This window comes from Chlorocebus sabaeus, chromosome 11, assembly GCF_047675955.1.
Source record: "Chlorocebus sabaeus isolate Y175 chromosome 11, mChlSab1.0.hap1, whole genome shotgun sequence".
Lineage (NCBI taxonomy): Eukaryota > Metazoa > Chordata > Mammalia > Primates > Cercopithecidae > Chlorocebus > Chlorocebus sabaeus.
Window position 1 is genome coordinate 97,120,953 of NC_132914.1, and position 19,015 is coordinate 97,139,967.

Here is a 19,015-nt window from a genome sequence, read left to right on the forward strand (position 1 = left end):
CTGGGACACTTTGCTGCTTAGAAAGCAAGAAGATGAGGGCAGTTAACTATGGAATAGGGACGTGATAGATTACATTATTGGCCTCTCCTTTTATATGCTCTTTGTCATATGACTTTGCAGTTCTTTCCACTTATATAAGTTGAGGATATTTCTCTACCTCTTTATTTGAGGCTTGGTTTTGTGACCTGATTTAGCCAATGGATGGTAACCAACATGATGCAAGCAGAGGCCGAAACTGTGCTTGCATGGTTCAGTTTACTCTCTTGTGTACAGTCAATGCCCCCCTGCCTAGTCCCAGGAGGAAGATAATAGACACGTGGAGCAGAGATCCCCAGGCTAACTTATAGCATCAAACATACTTCCCCCAGCTTCTTCAAGAAGTCACCAGTGAACTAAATGAAAACCAAAAGAAGTTTGGTGGTTCAAAGAAGAGACAGATATTGACTTTGTCAGTGCTGATGATGAATCAAGTAAGAGGAGAAGCAGGAATTGACTGTTGGATCTAAAAGTATGTCAGTCATTAGACAACTTGACAAAGGCAAAAACAAGGACTTTTAAAAGAGTGAGGGAGTTAGAGTGGCTTCAAGAAAGAATGGAGGAAAGGAATTGGGAACAATGAGTAAAAACAGGCCTTTCCAAATACATTGCTATAAAGGGGTCAGAGAAAGGGGATGGTAAGGAGAAGGAAATGTGAGATCAAGAGAGTTTTTAAAAGATGAGAAATACTATATCTTTGCATCCTTATGGAAATAGTACAGTTGAGAAAGAAAAAACTTATGGTATTAAAGACAGAAAATATTTGTCAGAGTTCCCAAGTAGACAAGAAAGGATAGGATCCAATGAATAAGTAGAGAGGACTTAGCCGTAGATACAAACCTAAAAGGTTCATTTAAAGCACCAGGGAGGAAAGCAGACACAGGTATGCTGGCAGATGTGCTGGTGGAAATTTGTGACTGCTTGTGGTTTCCTCAGTGAAATAAAAGCAGTATCATGATCAGAGAGGGATGATAGAGAAGGAGGTGTTGAAGTTTTGGAAGAGAGATGTCGTGAAATTATCATCTAGGGAAATCAGAGAGTAAATGGATTATAATGGATAATTCTTGCTTATGCACATATCTTATTTCTGGTGCCACTATAAGCCTTTGAGAGCAAAAACTGTATCTAATTCAGTTTTGCATCTTAACAGGTCTTAGCATGGAAACTTGTACTCTTTATTATTAACTTTCTGTCATTTTACTTTAGTAGTCCCATAAAGTCTAATTGGCTTAAGGTTGTACTAGTTCTTTAACTTTTCAAGTTTTGATGAGAGAAACTTATAAGAAACTCACACAATGAAAGCACTAGCATGATATGGCACTATCGCTACCTGGCTACCCAAAATCAAGTTCAAAATCCATAAAAGTAATTGCTAACTTCAAGAGAAAATTGCCCATTCAACCCTACTTTCTTAATATCTTACTTTGACTGATTCTCTTTACTAAAAATATTTAAAGACTAAAGGGTTTATAAGTAAATATGATATGAAATTTGCCCAAAGTATTACTTAGTATTTTAAATATGTGTAATAATTTAAAATTACTCAGAGAGTAATGATGCAGAAAATAAACCTCTAGAGCAAATACTAACATCAATACTGCATTTAAAAACACATGTAGGCTGGGTGCACTGGCTCAAATTTTTAATCCCAGCATTTTGGAAGATCAAGAAAGGAAGATCAGTTGAGTCCAGGAGTTCAAGACCAACCTGGGCAACATAGTGAGACCTTTTCTCTACAAAAACTAAAAAAATTAGCCGAGCACATCAGCACATGCCTATAGTCCCACTTATTCAGGAGGCTGAAGCTGGAGGATCACTTGAGCTTGGGAGTTCTAGGCTGAAGTGAGCATGACTGCATCACTGCACTCCAGACTGGGTAGCAGAGTAGGACCCTGCCTTTAAAAAAAAAAAAGTAAAATAAAATCAAATCACATGCAATTGCTAGGAAAGGACAAGATCCTTTAAAAACATCTATAAATTGTAAAGATTTAGTCATAATAAGTTGAATGTCATTGAAGTCTAAAAGTACAATACTATAATTTACCAAATGGGATTACTTTTAATACTGCTAATTCCCAACAGGTCAGCTAAAGCAGTTTAACGAATATTAAATCTACTGAAACAATTTAAGGTTACTAGCTACATTGTTCACTCTCAGCCAGTGAGAATATCAACAAACCTACTTGATATTAAAAAATTTTGCACTGAGTCCGATGGGGAAAACTTGGTAACAATGAATTTGAGTAATAAAATTAAATATTCATCCCCCCCCAAAAAAAGGCAATGAGACAAAAAACAAAACAAAACATGTTTTCTATGAAAAAAGCAAAATATCAACTAAGGCTAAATAGAAAGATGTCAGTTCTACTTCCTAGAACTCTTAGAATGAGTGTCAATGAAAGAGGTTATAGGAACACAAAAGTTGCCCATCTTAGACATCACCCCTGATGCTTCTGATTAGGTGTTCAAAGTGATCTAAACATATTGTCTGCCTTTCCTCTGATACGTGAGTAACAAATCCAAATGTGGTGAAGACCAAGCAGAAAATCTAAAGAAATGACACTGGCAATGATATAAAATAGTAGAATGAGGTCGGAGCCTTGGAGAGCATTTGCCCCATCTAAAAGCACTCAAATTCAATATTTTAAAACACTCTTTAGCCAAATAATGCACATATGGAAGCTAAATGTCACCTAAAATTCAAAGTCCTGTTGGACTTTCAAAGGTCCTCTTCAAATGTCACTTCTATCAATGACTTCTCATGTTCTTCCTCTTAAAATCCATATTTTTCTCACCCGTAGATCCATAGCTCTTTGTTTCAGCATTTATTATATATCATGGATGGAAGTTATTCTTGCAAATTTTTTGTCTCCTCCACTAAGTGTGGGGCAGAGATAGTTTTGATTTTTTATTCTCCAAAAGCACAAAATATAGTGTTGTGCAGAAAAAAAGGACACATTGTATATATTTATAAAATTGAATTTAAACTCTTTCTCTTCTGGTCATCTAGTACAAAACATGAAAAGATCTTGGTCAGGGATGCCAAGAGGTTTACTGATCTCAGTCAGAGTGAAAGTCCTTGGTTATATTGCAGTCTGTGCAATCAAATTTAAAAATATTACAGAAGTGTGAAAGCAGTACATCTAGATTAGAGAAATTCAACATTTATACAATAAACATCTAGTTTATCATTAAACAGTTTTTAGGAAAATAACTTTGTGAGTCACCTACAATAGTAAGCATACCTACTTATTTTCAATACTGTTTTGAGGAGAAAGACTGTTTTTCCTTATTAATATGACTGTTAGAAAAAAATCCTATGCTTTTTTGAGAGGCTGCCAAAGTTGAATAAATAAGAAATTGAGAAAAGATCTTAGGTTCAGGGTGCTAGCCTTAAATCTGAGATTGGAAGGCCTGAGATTTTTCTAAATTCAATAAAGAAAACTCTGGAAATACAGGATTCAATCTCTGAACAATTCCTAGGAAAAATAACCCCATTTGTGAGCATGTATTCCACCTGGAGTGTGTAAATTATTTGCAGAATTTGCCACATTTAGTCCCTCTGGGTGTTCACACCCTTTTACAATTCACGCCCTCTTCTAATCCAGAGGTAGACTCTATTTTCCCACTCCTTGAATATGGGTTGCCTTTATGACTTGCTTCAGTCAAGCAACATGGCAGAAGTGAAGGTGTGCTAGTTCCAAGCCTAGGCCTCAAAAAGCCTTGTACAATTCTGTTCTCTCTCTCAGAACCATGCATGCCATGTGAATGAGCCCAGGCTGACCTGCCGAATCATGACAGACAAGTGGTAGTCTCACCTATCACCCTAGACAACATCCAGTCAGCCTCTGAAACAGAAATACATAACTGACTTGCAGTTGATTTCACACACAAGAGAACCCAGCCAAGACCAGAAGAACCATCAGTTGAGCTTAGACTAAATTGTCAATCACAGAATTATGAGTTAAATAAAGAGTTATTGTGTGTTGTGGGAAGTCAGGGACCCCAAACAGAGGGACCAGCTGAAGCCATGGCAGAAGAAAATAAATTGTGAAGATTTCATGGACATTTATTAGTTCCCCAAATATTTTTATAATTTCTCACACCTGTCTTTACTGCAATCTCTGAACATAAATTGTGAAGATTTCCTGGACGTTTATCACTTCCCCAATCAATACTCTTACAATTTCCTATGTGTCTTTACTTTAATCTCTTAATCCCGTCATCTTCATAAGCTGAGGATGTATGTCTCCTCAGGACCCTGTGATGATTGCATTAACTGCACAAATTGTTTGTAAAACATGTGTGTTTGAACAATATGAAATCTGGGCATCCTAAAAAGGAACAGGATAACAGTGATTTTCACGGAACAAGGGAGATAACCATAAGGTCTGACTGCCTGCCAGGCCAGGCAGAACAGAGTCATATTTCTCTTCTTGCAGAAAGCAAATAGGAGAAATATCACTGAATTCTTTTCCCAGCAAGGAATAACCCTGGGAAATGAATGCATTCCCAGGGGGAGGACTCTAAATGGCCACTCTGGGAGTGTCTGTCTTATGCAGTTGAAGATAAAGTATGAAACACGCCCTGGTCTCCTGCAGCGCCCTCAGGCTTGCTAGGATTAGGAAATTCCTGCCTGGCGAATTCTAGTCAGACCGGTTGTTGCTCTCGAACCCTGTTTCCTGTTAAGATGTTTATCGATGACAATGCGTGCCCAGCGGGACATGGAACCTCATCAGTAATTCTAATTTTGCCCTGGCCTTATGATCTTGCTCTGCCTCTCTGCCCTTGTGATCTTTTATTGCCCTCTCAAGCATGTGATCTTTGTGACTCACTCCTTGTTCGTTACCCGCCCTCCTTTTGAAATCCCTAATAAAAGCTTGCTGGTTTTGTGGCTCAAGGGGCATCATGGAACCTGCCAATATGTGATGCCACCCCCAGAGGCCCAGCTGTAAAATTTCTCTCTTTGTACTCTTTCTCTTTATTTCTCAGACTGGCTGACACTTAGGGAAAATAGAAAAGAACCTATGTTGAAATATTGGGGGCTGGTTCCCCCGATAATTGTGTTAGGCTATTAAGCTTTGGGATAGTTTGTTTCACATCAACGGCTTACTAATAAGGGGAAGTCACAATATAACAGAAAGCAAAAAAGTCTCTGGAAGATAAGAATGCTGCCATTAACTTAGAAGCCAAGAAATAACCATGAAAGGAGGAAATGGCCAAAAAAAAAAAAAAAAAAAGACTTACCCTGGAGTTGGTACTAACTTAAGACAGGATACCAAAAATAGGTTGTGGCCAGGCCAAGTAGCCCACGCCTATAATCCCAGCACTTGGGGATACCAAGGTGGAAGGACTGCTTGATCCCAGGAGTTCAAGACCAGCCTGAGCAACAGAGCAAGACCTTATCTCTACAAAAAATACAAAACTTAGCTGGGCATGGTGGTATGTACCAGCAGTCCCACCAGCTACTGGGGAGGCTGAGGCAGGAGGATCACTTGAGCCCAGGAGGTGGAGGCTACAGTGAGCTGACATCACGCCACCCACCACTGCACTCTAGCCTGGGCAACAGAGCAAGACTCTGTCTCAAAAATAATAATAATAAATTAAATTAAATTAAATTAAACTTTATAAAGTAGGTTGCCCATTCTTGCGGAAAACCAAAACCTATCCAAATCCTATTCTTCCTCCAAAGCTCACCTCAAATCACACATTTTCCATTTTTTTTCTGATTGCCCTTAGGCATAGTGATCATTCCTCCATCAGTTATGTATAGACAGTACATTACAGTGGAGAGAGGCCTGGACTTTAATCAGTAAGTCTAAATTCACATTCCAGTTTTATCAACTATGCGTCCTTAGGCAAATTTCTTAAATCTTTGAATCTGATTCCTCATCTCTTCACTGAAATTTAGTAATTCTCAATCCCACAGGACAGCTGTGAGAATTGAATTCTAAATGTGTCAACATGCTAAACACAAAGTACATACTCAACAATGTTAAAGTGAATTTTGTTCCATTCATTCATTAAACTCTGACTGGATTCCTACGGTATGTTAGGCTGTGTGCTAGATACTGGGACAAAGGAAACAATTACTAATGATACCACACACAACTGCCATCTACTAACTTCTCATGTATATAGCCCTCAAATTAGAATGAGGTTAGAGATTATGCCTTGTAGCTCTTCCTATTTCCCAAAAGTAGGTGGTATAGTACCTTGAATTTAGTAGTTACAAAAATACTTGTGAACAATTTGATTAAAAGATTTCTACATACAGGTTTTCACATTTGAATCCCAAGGCCAAGCAACAGCATCATCACTTTTAAAGCATAGCTAAAAGCAGACTCACTTGACAGCTCACATCCATTCCTGCCTCCAGCAGCACCTGCACGACTGCTTTGTGGCCATTGCGCGCAGCAAGGTGAAGTGGCGTGTGCTTGCGAGTGTTGCAGCTCATTAAGTTAGGATGTGCACTGATGATCATTTTTACCACTCTAAGCCGTCCGTAGAGTGCCGCCAAGTCCAAAGGTGTTTCCAGCTTGCTATTCCTAATGGTCGGGTCAGTGAGCTCTTCTAGGAGAACAGCAACTACTTCTGAGTGTCCATATTGAGCTGCACAGTGCAGGGCAGTTTCATTTTCATTGTTCTGTTTAAGACAAAGATTTTTAAAAAGGGACATTTTCAGAAATTCAGTTTGTTATCAAAATCTTAATACGGTAATTTAAAACCTGCAATGCTTTGAAAACATAAGTTAAAATTTGTCCATTTTAATAAGTATACCTAATGGAATTTTATATTTGATAAAAGTATCTAGGGTTCATTGAAACAAAAATATTTTTTATTTTTATCGCTTTAATAGAAAAAGTCCAACATTTCCCTAAATCATATATGCCAACTTCCAAAAATGATAAATGATTTAGCCATGTTTGTCAGAGGCCCTCCTGGGTCCAGATGGACAGTGATGTCTCCACTGTGCGTCACATCTTTAGACATTTATTAATGAGAGAGATCAGTAACAATTATAACAGACTTTTAATAGACTGGCTTTCTAAGACAGATGAGAAGGTAAATTCTTGGTAACAAGGATTTATAGAAAGTTTTCCCAAATTAAGTTTCATTTTATTTTCCATGTAATTACAAATCGTTGCTTCTTTTGGAAAGAAAATGAGTAGATTCTGGCCCTAAGATATAAAAGTATCTTTTTGAAACATTATCATGGGTTGTGAGGATGGACCTAGACCAATTCCCAGATAAGTTACTAGGAGTATCATATTACTACATGTCCAGCTTATAAGTATTTCAGTTGAAAATCAATGAGATTTTCCTAGAAATTTATCAAGATTTTTTTAAAAGTTAAGATACAGAAAACTGAACCCAGTTGCAAGGCAGAGGGACCCTTCAGACTATTGGAGCAATATAGGTAGATGGTGTATAGGTATGTCAGGTGGTGAAAGGGTCAGGAGAAAAATGAACAAGAAATTTTAGTAACAAAAAAGCAATGACCCTAAACGAGGATTCTGGAAAGAAAGAGCAGCTGCCACCATCAGAGTTATCATTGTAACTAATACTACGTTCTAGACACAGTTGCATTTTATATATGTTTACTCATTTAATCTTCATTATGAGACAGCTATTATTATCATTATCTCCATTTTACAGATGAGGAAACTGAGGCACCGAATAGTTGAATAACTGGCCTTCTGTTATACACCCATTTATTAGTAGGACCGGGATTTGAACACAAGTAGCCAAGACCCAAAGTTGGTGTTCTTAACCATCACACATACCACCTTCCAAAATAAGAACTATTACTACTACTATTTGTTAAGTGCCTAAAAACTTTATCTATTGTCTCATTTAACTCTTACAACAATCCTCCAAAATTTATATTAAAATTATCTACTTCATGGACAAGGAAACTAAAATACAAAGAGGTTAAATTACATGTCCAAGTAGAATTAAGATACTCTGCAATCTATATCGGACAAATCCAAAACCAATGCTCTTTCCACTATACCATGTTGTCTGCCATGTGTTGCTATATTGTCAAAGAAGAGCTGGGAATTAGTGATCTGAAAGCAGAATTTCGCAAGACTTTGCTCAGAAAAACACCAACCGAGAATAGGAAGTAGCTGTTTAGACAGATGTTCTGACTAAAACAAAAGGACAAAGAGGGTTCAGACCCAAACAAATCTTAATGTTCTAGAAAGTAACTCAAGCTTGCCCTGGATGATAGAAGAATGTAAGTTAGTTGAGAGTCTAGAAGGAAGATTTGAAAATTTAAAAAGGAGTAGAGTAACAAAGAGAAAATAGCACTAGAAAACGCCTTCTTACTACTTTACCTTGCAAATAAGTATCAAGAGAGAACATTTGAAGGTTAAACCCAGAGGGAAAATCTACCTTTAAAGATAATCAATGAAAAGTTAGGACCTGTTAGATGGGGAATCCAGCTGAGGGTACTGTTTCTTCCATTATTTGTCAGAAGGCATTCTTGGTTTGAAAGTATTACTATAATCTACTTCTTCATAAACGTTGATCACATACAGGTTTAGACTCCCTGGTCTTCTCACCTGTTTTTCTTCTCAAGATTATAAAACAGCCAATCTTATTACTTCACACCATGAAAATATGATACAGATATATACCTCCTGACCAACCCAAATTTGCCCTTGGTCTGAAAGAGATTCAATCTTATTTTTCAAAATATAGTATCTCTTTGAGAAAAGAGAAAGGCCAATTATGAAATAATGATTCCTCAAAGGCCTCTCTCCTGTTCCAGAGCCCCAAGCCTAGGAAATTACAAGCGCAAAATTGAAAAATTTTCTAATAACACTAATTAGCACTGTTCACATCTCAAGGGAAAATATTTCAATCATTCAAGATCTACTCAGTAGAAAATGTTCACAGATTTTATCCATGATCAACACATACTTGGATTGTCACTTCAATGGATGCCACAATGGTGGTACTTTTACAAGAGCATGATTGTGTATTTGTGTATGCTCACAAGTGATCTAAAAATCTAATTTGAAATAAATAGGCCATGATGAGGCACTGATTAATAATTGCTAGTATGGCTACACAGAATATTCTTTAAAGGTTTTTAATTCCTTCTTTTTTACCAAATGGGTATTCTCTGAAAAATTAGGACCCTTCCAGATAATGGATGATAGAACAAAACTGGCTGACAAAAGCCATTTACCAAAAGCTCTTGCTTCAGAGTAAAATATCTAACAAGAGTTGGATTCGAGTTTTGGTGAATGGCAAAGGCAATGAGTTTTTGAGATAAGGCCCCTCTGGGTTTTGCCCGAATGTTAAAGAAACAAAAAGAGGAAGAGAAGGTAAAAGGGAGGAAAAGATGAATGAAATTTAAAGAAATTGAAAATTTTCAATTTAAAGGAAATTTAAATAGCAAAAAGGAAATAATCAGATGATGAAAGAGAAGAAGGATGTGGCAATTATAAAAACCATAATCCAGGGGGAGTCCACTTTGTTTAGAAAGGTGAACAAGACCTAGGTTGAAGTGTTAGCATGTTAATTACTTCATCTCTCCAAATTCATCTTATCTGTATAATGAGAATATTATTTTCCCTATAAACTTTATAATGTAGTTTATAAACCAAAAGAGACAACATATTTTAAAAAGGCTTTGTAAACTTTAAATATTAAAATGTAGAATAGAATTATTTTTAAAGAAAGCTGTATTAGAAACCAAAACTTTCGGAAATCAGAATGAAGCCCTGACTATAATGCATAATTTTAACATAACACAATGCATTACTGGTTGAAAGCTTAGGCTTTAGATCAGAAAAACCCGCGTTCAAATATTGGCAGCATTTCTTAGTAGCTGTGATGTTATGGCCAATTTACTCTATCTCTCTAAGGCTGTAACTCCATATATATAGTAGCAACAACAATCTAGGGCTTAGTAAGATAACGTGGATAAAGTATTTTGCATAATGCCTGTCGTAAAGTAAACAATCCATTAAGCAATAGGATTTAGGATGACAATACCAACGTACTATTGTGTAAAGGGCTCTGGAGTCAGAGTCCTGAGTCCCAGTCTCAGTTTCAGTCACTCAGTAACATGTGGCCTTCGACAAGTTGTTTAGTTTTACAGAGCATGATTTCTCAACTATAAAATGGGAGTGATATTATCAATTCAAAGGATTATCATGAGAATTAATTAAATAATATTTTACAGGTGAAAGTGTTTTAGAACAGTGCCTGCTTTACCTTATGTCTCAACAAATGTTAATTACCAGGTTTATTTATTTTCTTTATTGTTTAAATACATAAAAGTTTATAATTAACAAAAAGACTCTGTCCTATTCAGAAGGAAAAACGAAAGCTAAAATTAAAAGTTATCTATAAAAATAAAAATCCCACATCAAAAATTTTAGGAGAAATGGCATAGAATGGGAAAACTATGGTCAGCATTAAAAGAGTATATATATATCTCTCTCTCTCAAAGAAAAAAATACTGAAATTATGGTATTAAAAATCATAAGAAAGTTTCAACTTGTTGCCAATAGAAACCACAACACAAAGCAATAGAGGTGGACAAAGAACTTTGAATACAGTCTCCTTAAAAAGACACTTTTTGTAATTTAATTGATCTGTTCAACATTACCAAAAACAAGCATTTCTCTTTAAAACATACAATAACTTTTCACTTTCAAATGTAAATGAATACTATATGCTATTTCTTATTTTCATGCCATTTAAAATCATCTTGTTTGTAAAAACTAACATCATCTTGTTTAAGCTTGGATTGATTTTCCATTGTATTATTTCAGGTTTGCTTTGTGGTATTCAGACAATTTTAAGAATAACCACCAGATGGCTCATCTCATAAATGATTGAACTTTTGGTTTTCTGAGGAAGAGAAAAGCATTGTCAGAAATTTCCTTTTAGCATGGTATGATGATAAAGATAGCCATATCTGTCATGTTTTAAAGACTGGGTGCATTCTTATTAAAAATTCTGCATTTTTGTGACCTGTAAACATGGAAATTTTTATTGTGATAAGTTTTAATAAGACACTTTTCTTTTTTTTTTTTTTTTTTTTTTTTTTTTTTTTGAGACGGAGTCTTGCTCTGTATCCCGGGCTGGACTGCAGTGGCCGGATCTCAGCTCACTGCAAGCTCCGCCTCCCGGGTTTACGCCATTCTCCTGCCTCAGCCTCCCGAGTAGCTGGGACTACAGGCGCCCGCCACCTCGCCCGGCTAGTTTTCTGTATTTTTAGTAGAGACGGGGTTTCACCGTGTTAGCCAGGATGGTCTCGATCTCCTGACCTCGTGATCCGCCCGTCTCGGCCTCCCAAAGTGCTGGGATTACAGGCTTGAGCCACCGCGCCCGGCCAATAAGACACTTTTCTAATTAATAAAATGTTTTCCTGATTAATCCTTTCAACAACTGCATATATATTTTCATTGAAAAAATATGTATTTTTCTTCCCTTTGCTGTTTACAGCGATTGTTACTTTTTATCCTTCAGTCTGAATTTCAAAGTCCGGCAAAGTCTGCATCCCTTTGAACAATATGCTAATTGTGCTTTATTAGATATGTTTGCCCTAAAGTTACCTACTTGCATTGATATTGGACAACTGCCAAACTGCAGCTTAATGCCGTGATTGTAATTCAATTGTTGGACTGCCTGCTGGTTTTCAAATATAGTTTTACAAAATGGGAACAGTAGGGGGCATGCAGAGCTCAAGATGTTTGTTACCATACTGTATTAGGGGACCATATTTTACTATCTGGAATCTGTGGTCTTATCTGTTTAGAATACTAACAACGGTATTCTTTTTAAAATATGTCCATTATGTGTAATATAGATATTGTGTACTTACAAATACATTGTCAGAATCATACTGCTGCTGTGTTTTATTCAACTTATTCTGGGCCTATGTGTTTGTGTGTGTATATACATATCAAAAAATTTTAACTTAATATGTGACAAGCAACTTTATATGCTATATTTCATATTTTGATTCACCAGAGTACTTAACTGTGAAAGTGCTAAGTAAATGGTAAAGCATTATGCAAATGATAGGCATATCATTGTTTTAGCATTGAAAATTGTATTAAGAAACATTCTAATTCTCAGTACAAACATGAATTCTGTTCTATCTTTAAATATTCAATGGATATAAAATGGCTAATTATATAAGACAGGCAAAAATATTACAACTACTTCCTTTATGTAGGATTTTCCCATTAACAAAGTATCTTTACAAATGCCCAACTTAGTCCCTGCACATCATATCAAAACACCAAGGAATTTTTCAAATTTCTCCTTTTAGGAAATTCAGCAATGGAAAGGCGTTTGAGCAGGGTAAAGATAAAATTAATCACGTTTTCAATATTGCTTTGCCATTGTAAAACTAGAAAAATTACATCATGAGCAAACATTTGGCAAGTGCACCTGTTCATTGACCCTGGAATGTGATGGTCCATGATGAATAAGAATCTTCACAATTTCCACATCTCCTTTCCAGGCAGCCAGGTGAATAGGAAAATATCCTTTATTGTCTGCTACATTTGTTGATGCCTCATACTGAAGTAGCTTGAGAACTATGTCCCTAAGAAGGAAACAACAACAACAAAAAAATAGGCTGAGCAAGACAAATTGCATTAAATAGATAATTTTAAAACAATACTAGATGCTGGTTGGGAATTTAGAGTAATCACTGAAGGTACTAAGACATAAAACTGGGTTTCAAAGTTTTTGTATACTCAAGTTTTGGCTATTTTACTTACCTGGAAAGCCATCATCCCATGCCTCACACACACACACACACACACACAGAGAGAGAGAGAGAGAGAGAGAGAGAGAGAGAGAGAGAGAGAGAGAGAGAGACAGTGTGCATTGACTAACCAATTAAACTACTTAATAGAATTCATATAGGCAAAATTTAACTTATTTCATTAATTAGATGAGTTAAGTAAAATGAAGAGGATACCAACTCCCATTTTTTTTAAGAGGTCTTTCCAGATAGCCCATATCTGATACTTAGCTTGAAGGAAAAGTTGAAGTTACAAACATACTCCTAGGTTTACCAAAAAAAAGTTAAAACACCAAGGAGACATTCATAAAATCTACACATCATTCCTGCAGAGAACTGGAATAAGAGATTTAAGGGGCATGTAAAAGAGAAAGAAAGTGCAGTATGTAAGGGACCCTGACAAGCTAACTGTAGTACTAGCCCAGGGTTAAAAAATAATTTTTAAAAATTTAATAACTTCTCAGTGATGGCGCACAACACACTTTGAGTATCTCTTGTTCCTACTTCTGTATTCCTTCACCTTTCTTCTTCAAGCATAAAAAAATTTCAAAAGGGAAACTCATTTAAAAGACAAGTTCCACCATTAATGCAATTTCAACACATAATCAATATATCCTACCTAAAAAATTGTGAACTTAATCCCCACCAGCTTTTCAAAGTAAAAATTATGAACTGCATTACTCAACCTTAGAATTAATTAATAATTGTTAGCATACATTATATCAAAATATGTATCAACAATCAAAAGCAGTAATTCTAAACAAAACTGTATTTTCATTTAGATGCATTTAAGAAGCAAATTCTATTAACTCACTAAACGAAATGCTAGTCAGACACATATAAATATATATATATAATTACAATATATAATAAAGTTGTTTCTTATATACAACAAATCACTAATGCGGAGAGTGAACATAACAGAAAGATTTACATTTAAATATTTCATAAAATCAGACTCTAGATGCAAATACAAATGAAAAAATTTGGAGGAAATTTGAATAGAAGCAAGGTTAGAATTTTGATAGCTCACAAGAAAAACAGGTATGACATAACACAAAATTATGGTAAATGGTAAAACATGCTGTACAGAATGTGTCCTAAAGTCACAACATTTGACTTAATTGCTAAATGTAGGAAATCATGATGGAAAAGAAAAAACAAGAATATGTTGTAGAAATATTTAGAAAGTTCCAAGGAGTCCTAAATTGTCTGATGATATAATTTCTGAGAAATTAAGAAATAGATTTTAACATTTCTCTTTGAAAAACCAGCATTATTTTACAAGATCTGAATTTAGAAGACTTGGATTTGTGTCCCAGCTACACAATCTACCTTAGGCTGTGATCCTGGAGAAATGATAATCACACACCACATAATGATATTTGATCAACAACAGACCACCTGCATATATAATGGTTGTACAAAAAGATTATCATACCTCATTTTTACTGTACCTGTTCTATGTTTTGATATATTTAGATACATAAACACTTTATATATCTATTGTGTTACAATTGCCCACAGTATTCAGTACAGTAACAAGCTGTGCAGGCATGTAACTCGGGAGCAATGGGTCATACCATGTAGCCTAGGTGTGCTACAGGCTACAGCATTTAGGTCAGTGTAAGTGCACTCTATGATGTTCACACAATGATGAAATCGCATAATGAGACATTTCTCACAAAGTATCCCTGTCATTAAGCAACACATGACTGTACTTACTCTCATTTTATTTTTCTTTTCTTTAGGAGATACTATAATAATAATGTCTACTCAAAACTGGTAATAGCATTAAATAAGATAAAAAAGAATTCACTCAATAAATAGTAAAGCACTATACCAATATTAGCGCTTGTTCCAAGTAAAAACAAAATACTTTAAAAGTGAAATGAAATGCTTATAGCAAGTCACCTTTGAAAAAGAGAATCAGAAAATCAGAAGGAAACTTAAAGGTTATGCAGTTCACATGCTTCTCCCCATTTCCCTGCCAAGCAAGGGTTGTTATATAGGGTCTTCCATTCTGACATAAATAAATACATAACTTCAATGAGGTAATGAGAATTCAATACCTCTGAATAACAAAAGCAGATAAGAAAAGATCTGAAGTCCCAACTCTCTACTATTTACAAACTTAGTTACCTTGAGGAAATTAAGTAACCTCTGTCTCTCTTTCAGATATTGTGAAAATAGAATTTAGAGATTACATCTTGGTGCCAGTTTCAAAGAGTTATGGTGTGAATCAAATGAGAAACAGATATAATTGTAAAATTATGTATACAATCAAAAGTTGTTCTCAAGGCAGATTGTCGCAATGTTAAACCATTCCAGTGATTCCTTTTTAAATAAAATATTTCAGCATTTAAAAGGGAAAATAATGCCAAAAGAAGTTAGTCAAATTAAATACCGGGATCTAAAACGTAGAATTTAGCCTACTATAAAACAGACTTCTCCAAGTTACTGTCAAAGACAACTGTGAGAAGAGAGCAATTTCATTTCTTAATACGTAAGGAAATAAAAAATATATTCTGAAACAACTTCTCCTATAAAGCATTTCCTTTCAAGGGGTAAACAGAAAAAGAAAGATTGATGGGATAATCAATTCTATTTCCTTTTACTCTTGTTCCAATCACTTAGAATTTCATTTGTTCTTTGGCTCAAGTTTTATTGACATTTTCTAATAATATATGTGATATACATTCACTCTTTATTTATCAGGAAGATTTATGACAACAGTGAAAAAATGTCTATTTTGAAAACTGACTTAGTAATCATTTGTATCTTCTAGTATTACCACCATCTAATATCTAAATCAGAAAAGAATAATCTGTATGTTAATAAAATTGCCTTTGGAAAACACTAAGATCCTAACTACACATTATTTTTAAGTTTTGAATAATGTATTTATTTTAATAAATAAATATTTTATTAAATGTGCTTATTTTTATTTTTATTTCAATAGTTTTTAGGACACAGGTGGTTTTTGGTTCAATGGATGGTTAAGACTTTAGTGGAAAATTCTGAGATTTTAGTGCACTCATCATCTGAGTAGTGTACACTGTTTCCAGCATGTTGTGTTTTATCCTTCATTCTCCTCCAAACCTCCCTCCACCAGTCCCCACAGTCCATTATATCACTTTGTATGTTTTGGCATCCACATAGCTTAGCTCCCACCTATAAGTAAGAACGTATGGTATTTGGTTTTCCATTCCCTAGTTACTTCACTTAGAATAATGGCTTCCAATTCCATCCAAGTTGCCACAAAAGACATTATTTCCTTATTTTTATGGCTGAGTAGTGTTCCATAGTGTATATATACCACATTTTATTTATCCACTCATTGGCACTTAGGTTGGTTCCATATCCTTGCAAATGCAAATTGTGCTGCTATACACATGCATGCATGTGTCTTTTTCATATAATGACTTCTTTTCCTTTGGGTAGATACCCAGTAGTGGGACTGATGGATCTAATGATAGATCTTCTTTTACCTCTTTAAGGAATCTCCATACTGTTTTCTATAGCGGTTGTGCTAATTTACAGTCCCACCAGCAGTGTAAAAGTGTTCCCTTTCCACCACATTCCCACCAACTTCTATTTTTTTTTGTTTGTTTGTTTTACTTTTTAATTATGGCCATTCTTGCAGGAGTAAGGTGGTAGCTCATTGTGGTTTTAATTTTCATTTCCCTGATGATTAGTGATGTTGAGCACTGTTTCATATGTTTGTTGGCTGTCTGCATATCTTCTTTTGAGAAATGTCTATTCAGCCCCTTTGCCTACTTTTTGATGGGATTATTTGTTTTCTTCTTGCTTATTTGTTTCAGTTCTTTGTAGATTCTGGATACTAGCGCTAATTTGCAAATATTTTCTCCCACTCTGTGGGTTGTCTGTTTACTCTGTTGATTATTTCTTTTGCTGTGCAGCTTTTTGGTTTAATTAGGTCCCATTTATTCATTTTTGTTTTTGTTTAAATGTGCTTATTTTAAAATTTAAATTTATTTTCAAATTTTTGTTTAAATTGAGCTCTACATCTTATTCAAAGATATCAGCTAATGAATTGGCTGAGCTCAGATTTCTAGTGTTAAAACATATTTGTGAAACATAAAGTTGTACAAGTAAGTACCTGTCAGTTTTACTGAGTTACAAGTAGAATAAAGTATTACTCAACAAATTATGATTAATCATTCTTATGATATATCCATACGTATCAAAAGTAATATAAACTAAATAGGCCACTTTCATATAGGCTCATTAAGAACAATTTAAATTTCAGATATAATATCTACATTAGAAGAGTAGTTAATATAGTGTAGTACCAACTTAGTATTTTTTATTGATACATAATAGTTGTATATATTTCGGGGGTGCATGTAGTATTTAGATATATGCATACAATGTATAATGACTAAATCAGGATAACTGGGGTATCCATTGCCTCAAACGTTTATCTTTTCTTTGTGTTGGGAACATCACAATTTCTCTCTTCTAGCTATTTTGAACTATACAATATTGTTAACTTTAATCAGTCTACTCTACTATCAAACACTAGATATTATTCCTTCTAACTATATTTTTGTATTTTAATCAAATCTCTTCTCCCCCACCCCCCTTCCCTTCAAAGCCTCCTATAAACACCAATTAACTTTCTACTTCCATGAGATCTCCTTTTTTCAGCTCCCACACATGAGTGAGAGCACGTGATGTTTGTCTTCCTGTGCCTGCCTCATTTCACTTAACATAATGATCTCACGTCCATCCATGTTGCTGCAAGTGACAGGATTTCATTCTTTTGTATAGTTGAATAATATTCTATTGTGTATATGTGCCATATTTACTTTATCCATTCACTCGTTAATAAGCAGGTTGATTCCACATCTTAGCTATTGGGAACAGTGCTGCAATAAACTGGGGAATGTAGGTATCGCTTTGATACCCTGATTTTGTTTTTTTTTTTTTTTGGATATGTACCCAGCAGGGACATTGTGAAATCATATAGTAATTCTATTTTTAGTTTTTTAAGGAACCTCCATACTTGTTTTCCATTGTCATTGTACTAACTTCATTCCCATCAACAGTGTACCTGCATTCCCCTTTCTCTGCATCCTTGCCAGTAGCTATTATATTTGTCTTTTCGGTAAAAACCATTTTAACTGAGGTGAGATGATACTGTGATCTTAATTTGCATTTCCCCAGTGATTAGTGAGGTTGAGCATTTTTTCATATGCCTGTTGGTCATCTGTAAGTCTTCTTTTGAGAAATGTCTATAATCTTTTGCCTATTTTTAATGAAATTATTTGTTTTTTGCCATTGAGTTTTTTAGTTCCTTATACATTCTGGCTATTAATCTGTTGCTGGATAGATAGTTTTCAAATAATTTTTCCCCATTCTGTTGGTTGTTGAAGCTGGGAAAACTGGATAACCATATTTAGCAGAATGAAACTAGATCTCTGTGTCTCAACAAACACAAAAATTCAATGAAAATGGATTAAAGATTTACATCTAAGACCTAAAACTATGAAACTAGGAGAGGAAAATATTGGGAAAACACCTCAGGACATTGGTCTGGACAAATAATTTTTGGGTAAAACCTCAAAAACATAGGCAACTAATGCAAAAATAGACAAATGGGATCACATCAAGCTTAAAAGCTTCTACACAGTACTTTTTAAAATTATTATTTAGGTTGAGCCTTATAGCTTATTCTAAGGAATCCACAAATGAACACATGGTCTGTTCTTGGTTACCTGGCATGAAATATTCACTCATTGATTGATGAGCATTTGGGTTGGTTTCACGATTTTGCAGTTGTGAATTTTGCTGCTATAAACATGCATGTGCAAGTAAATTTACTAATGTAACCAAATACTACCTGGACCCCCATAACTTACTGAAAAATGAAAATTAAAAATATATATATTCATTGGGACTGTGAAAAAAGAAATATTAAGTTATGTTGATAATCAATATCTGTAGAATAGCAAGCAGCAAAATAATCCCTATGTATTAAATGTAAAGCAGCATTTTCTGATATCCAGCATTTGACAAATAACAGATACTCTAAAATCCTAAAGTAATTGTGATTGACAAGAACATAGAAAAAAATATTTTAGAAAATGGAAATGGAAATGGAATAATACTTTCCATTTCCCAGGAACAAAATAAAACATCAAATTAAATTTAATAACATCC

At 34.8% G+C, this 19,015-nt stretch overlaps 1 protein-coding gene across 6 annotated transcripts in view; it reads right to left on the minus strand.

Moving 5' to 3' along the window:
- Positions 1-19,015, minus strand: part of ANKS1B (ankyrin repeat and sterile alpha motif domain containing 1B) — a 1,279,773-nt gene that overhangs the window by 1,081,313 nt on the left and 179,445 nt on the right. For all 6 annotated transcript variants that reach the window (XM_008004353.3, XM_037987370.2, XM_037987376.2 and 3 more), the window contains exons 3-4: positions 12,466-12,622; positions 6,386-6,682 (exon numbers count right to left, since the gene is read on the minus strand). In XM_008004353.3, the coding sequence (XP_008002544.2) occupies positions 6,386-6,682; positions 12,466-12,622 (454 nt within the window). The remainder of the gene's footprint in view (positions 1-6,385; positions 6,683-12,465; positions 12,623-19,015) is intronic.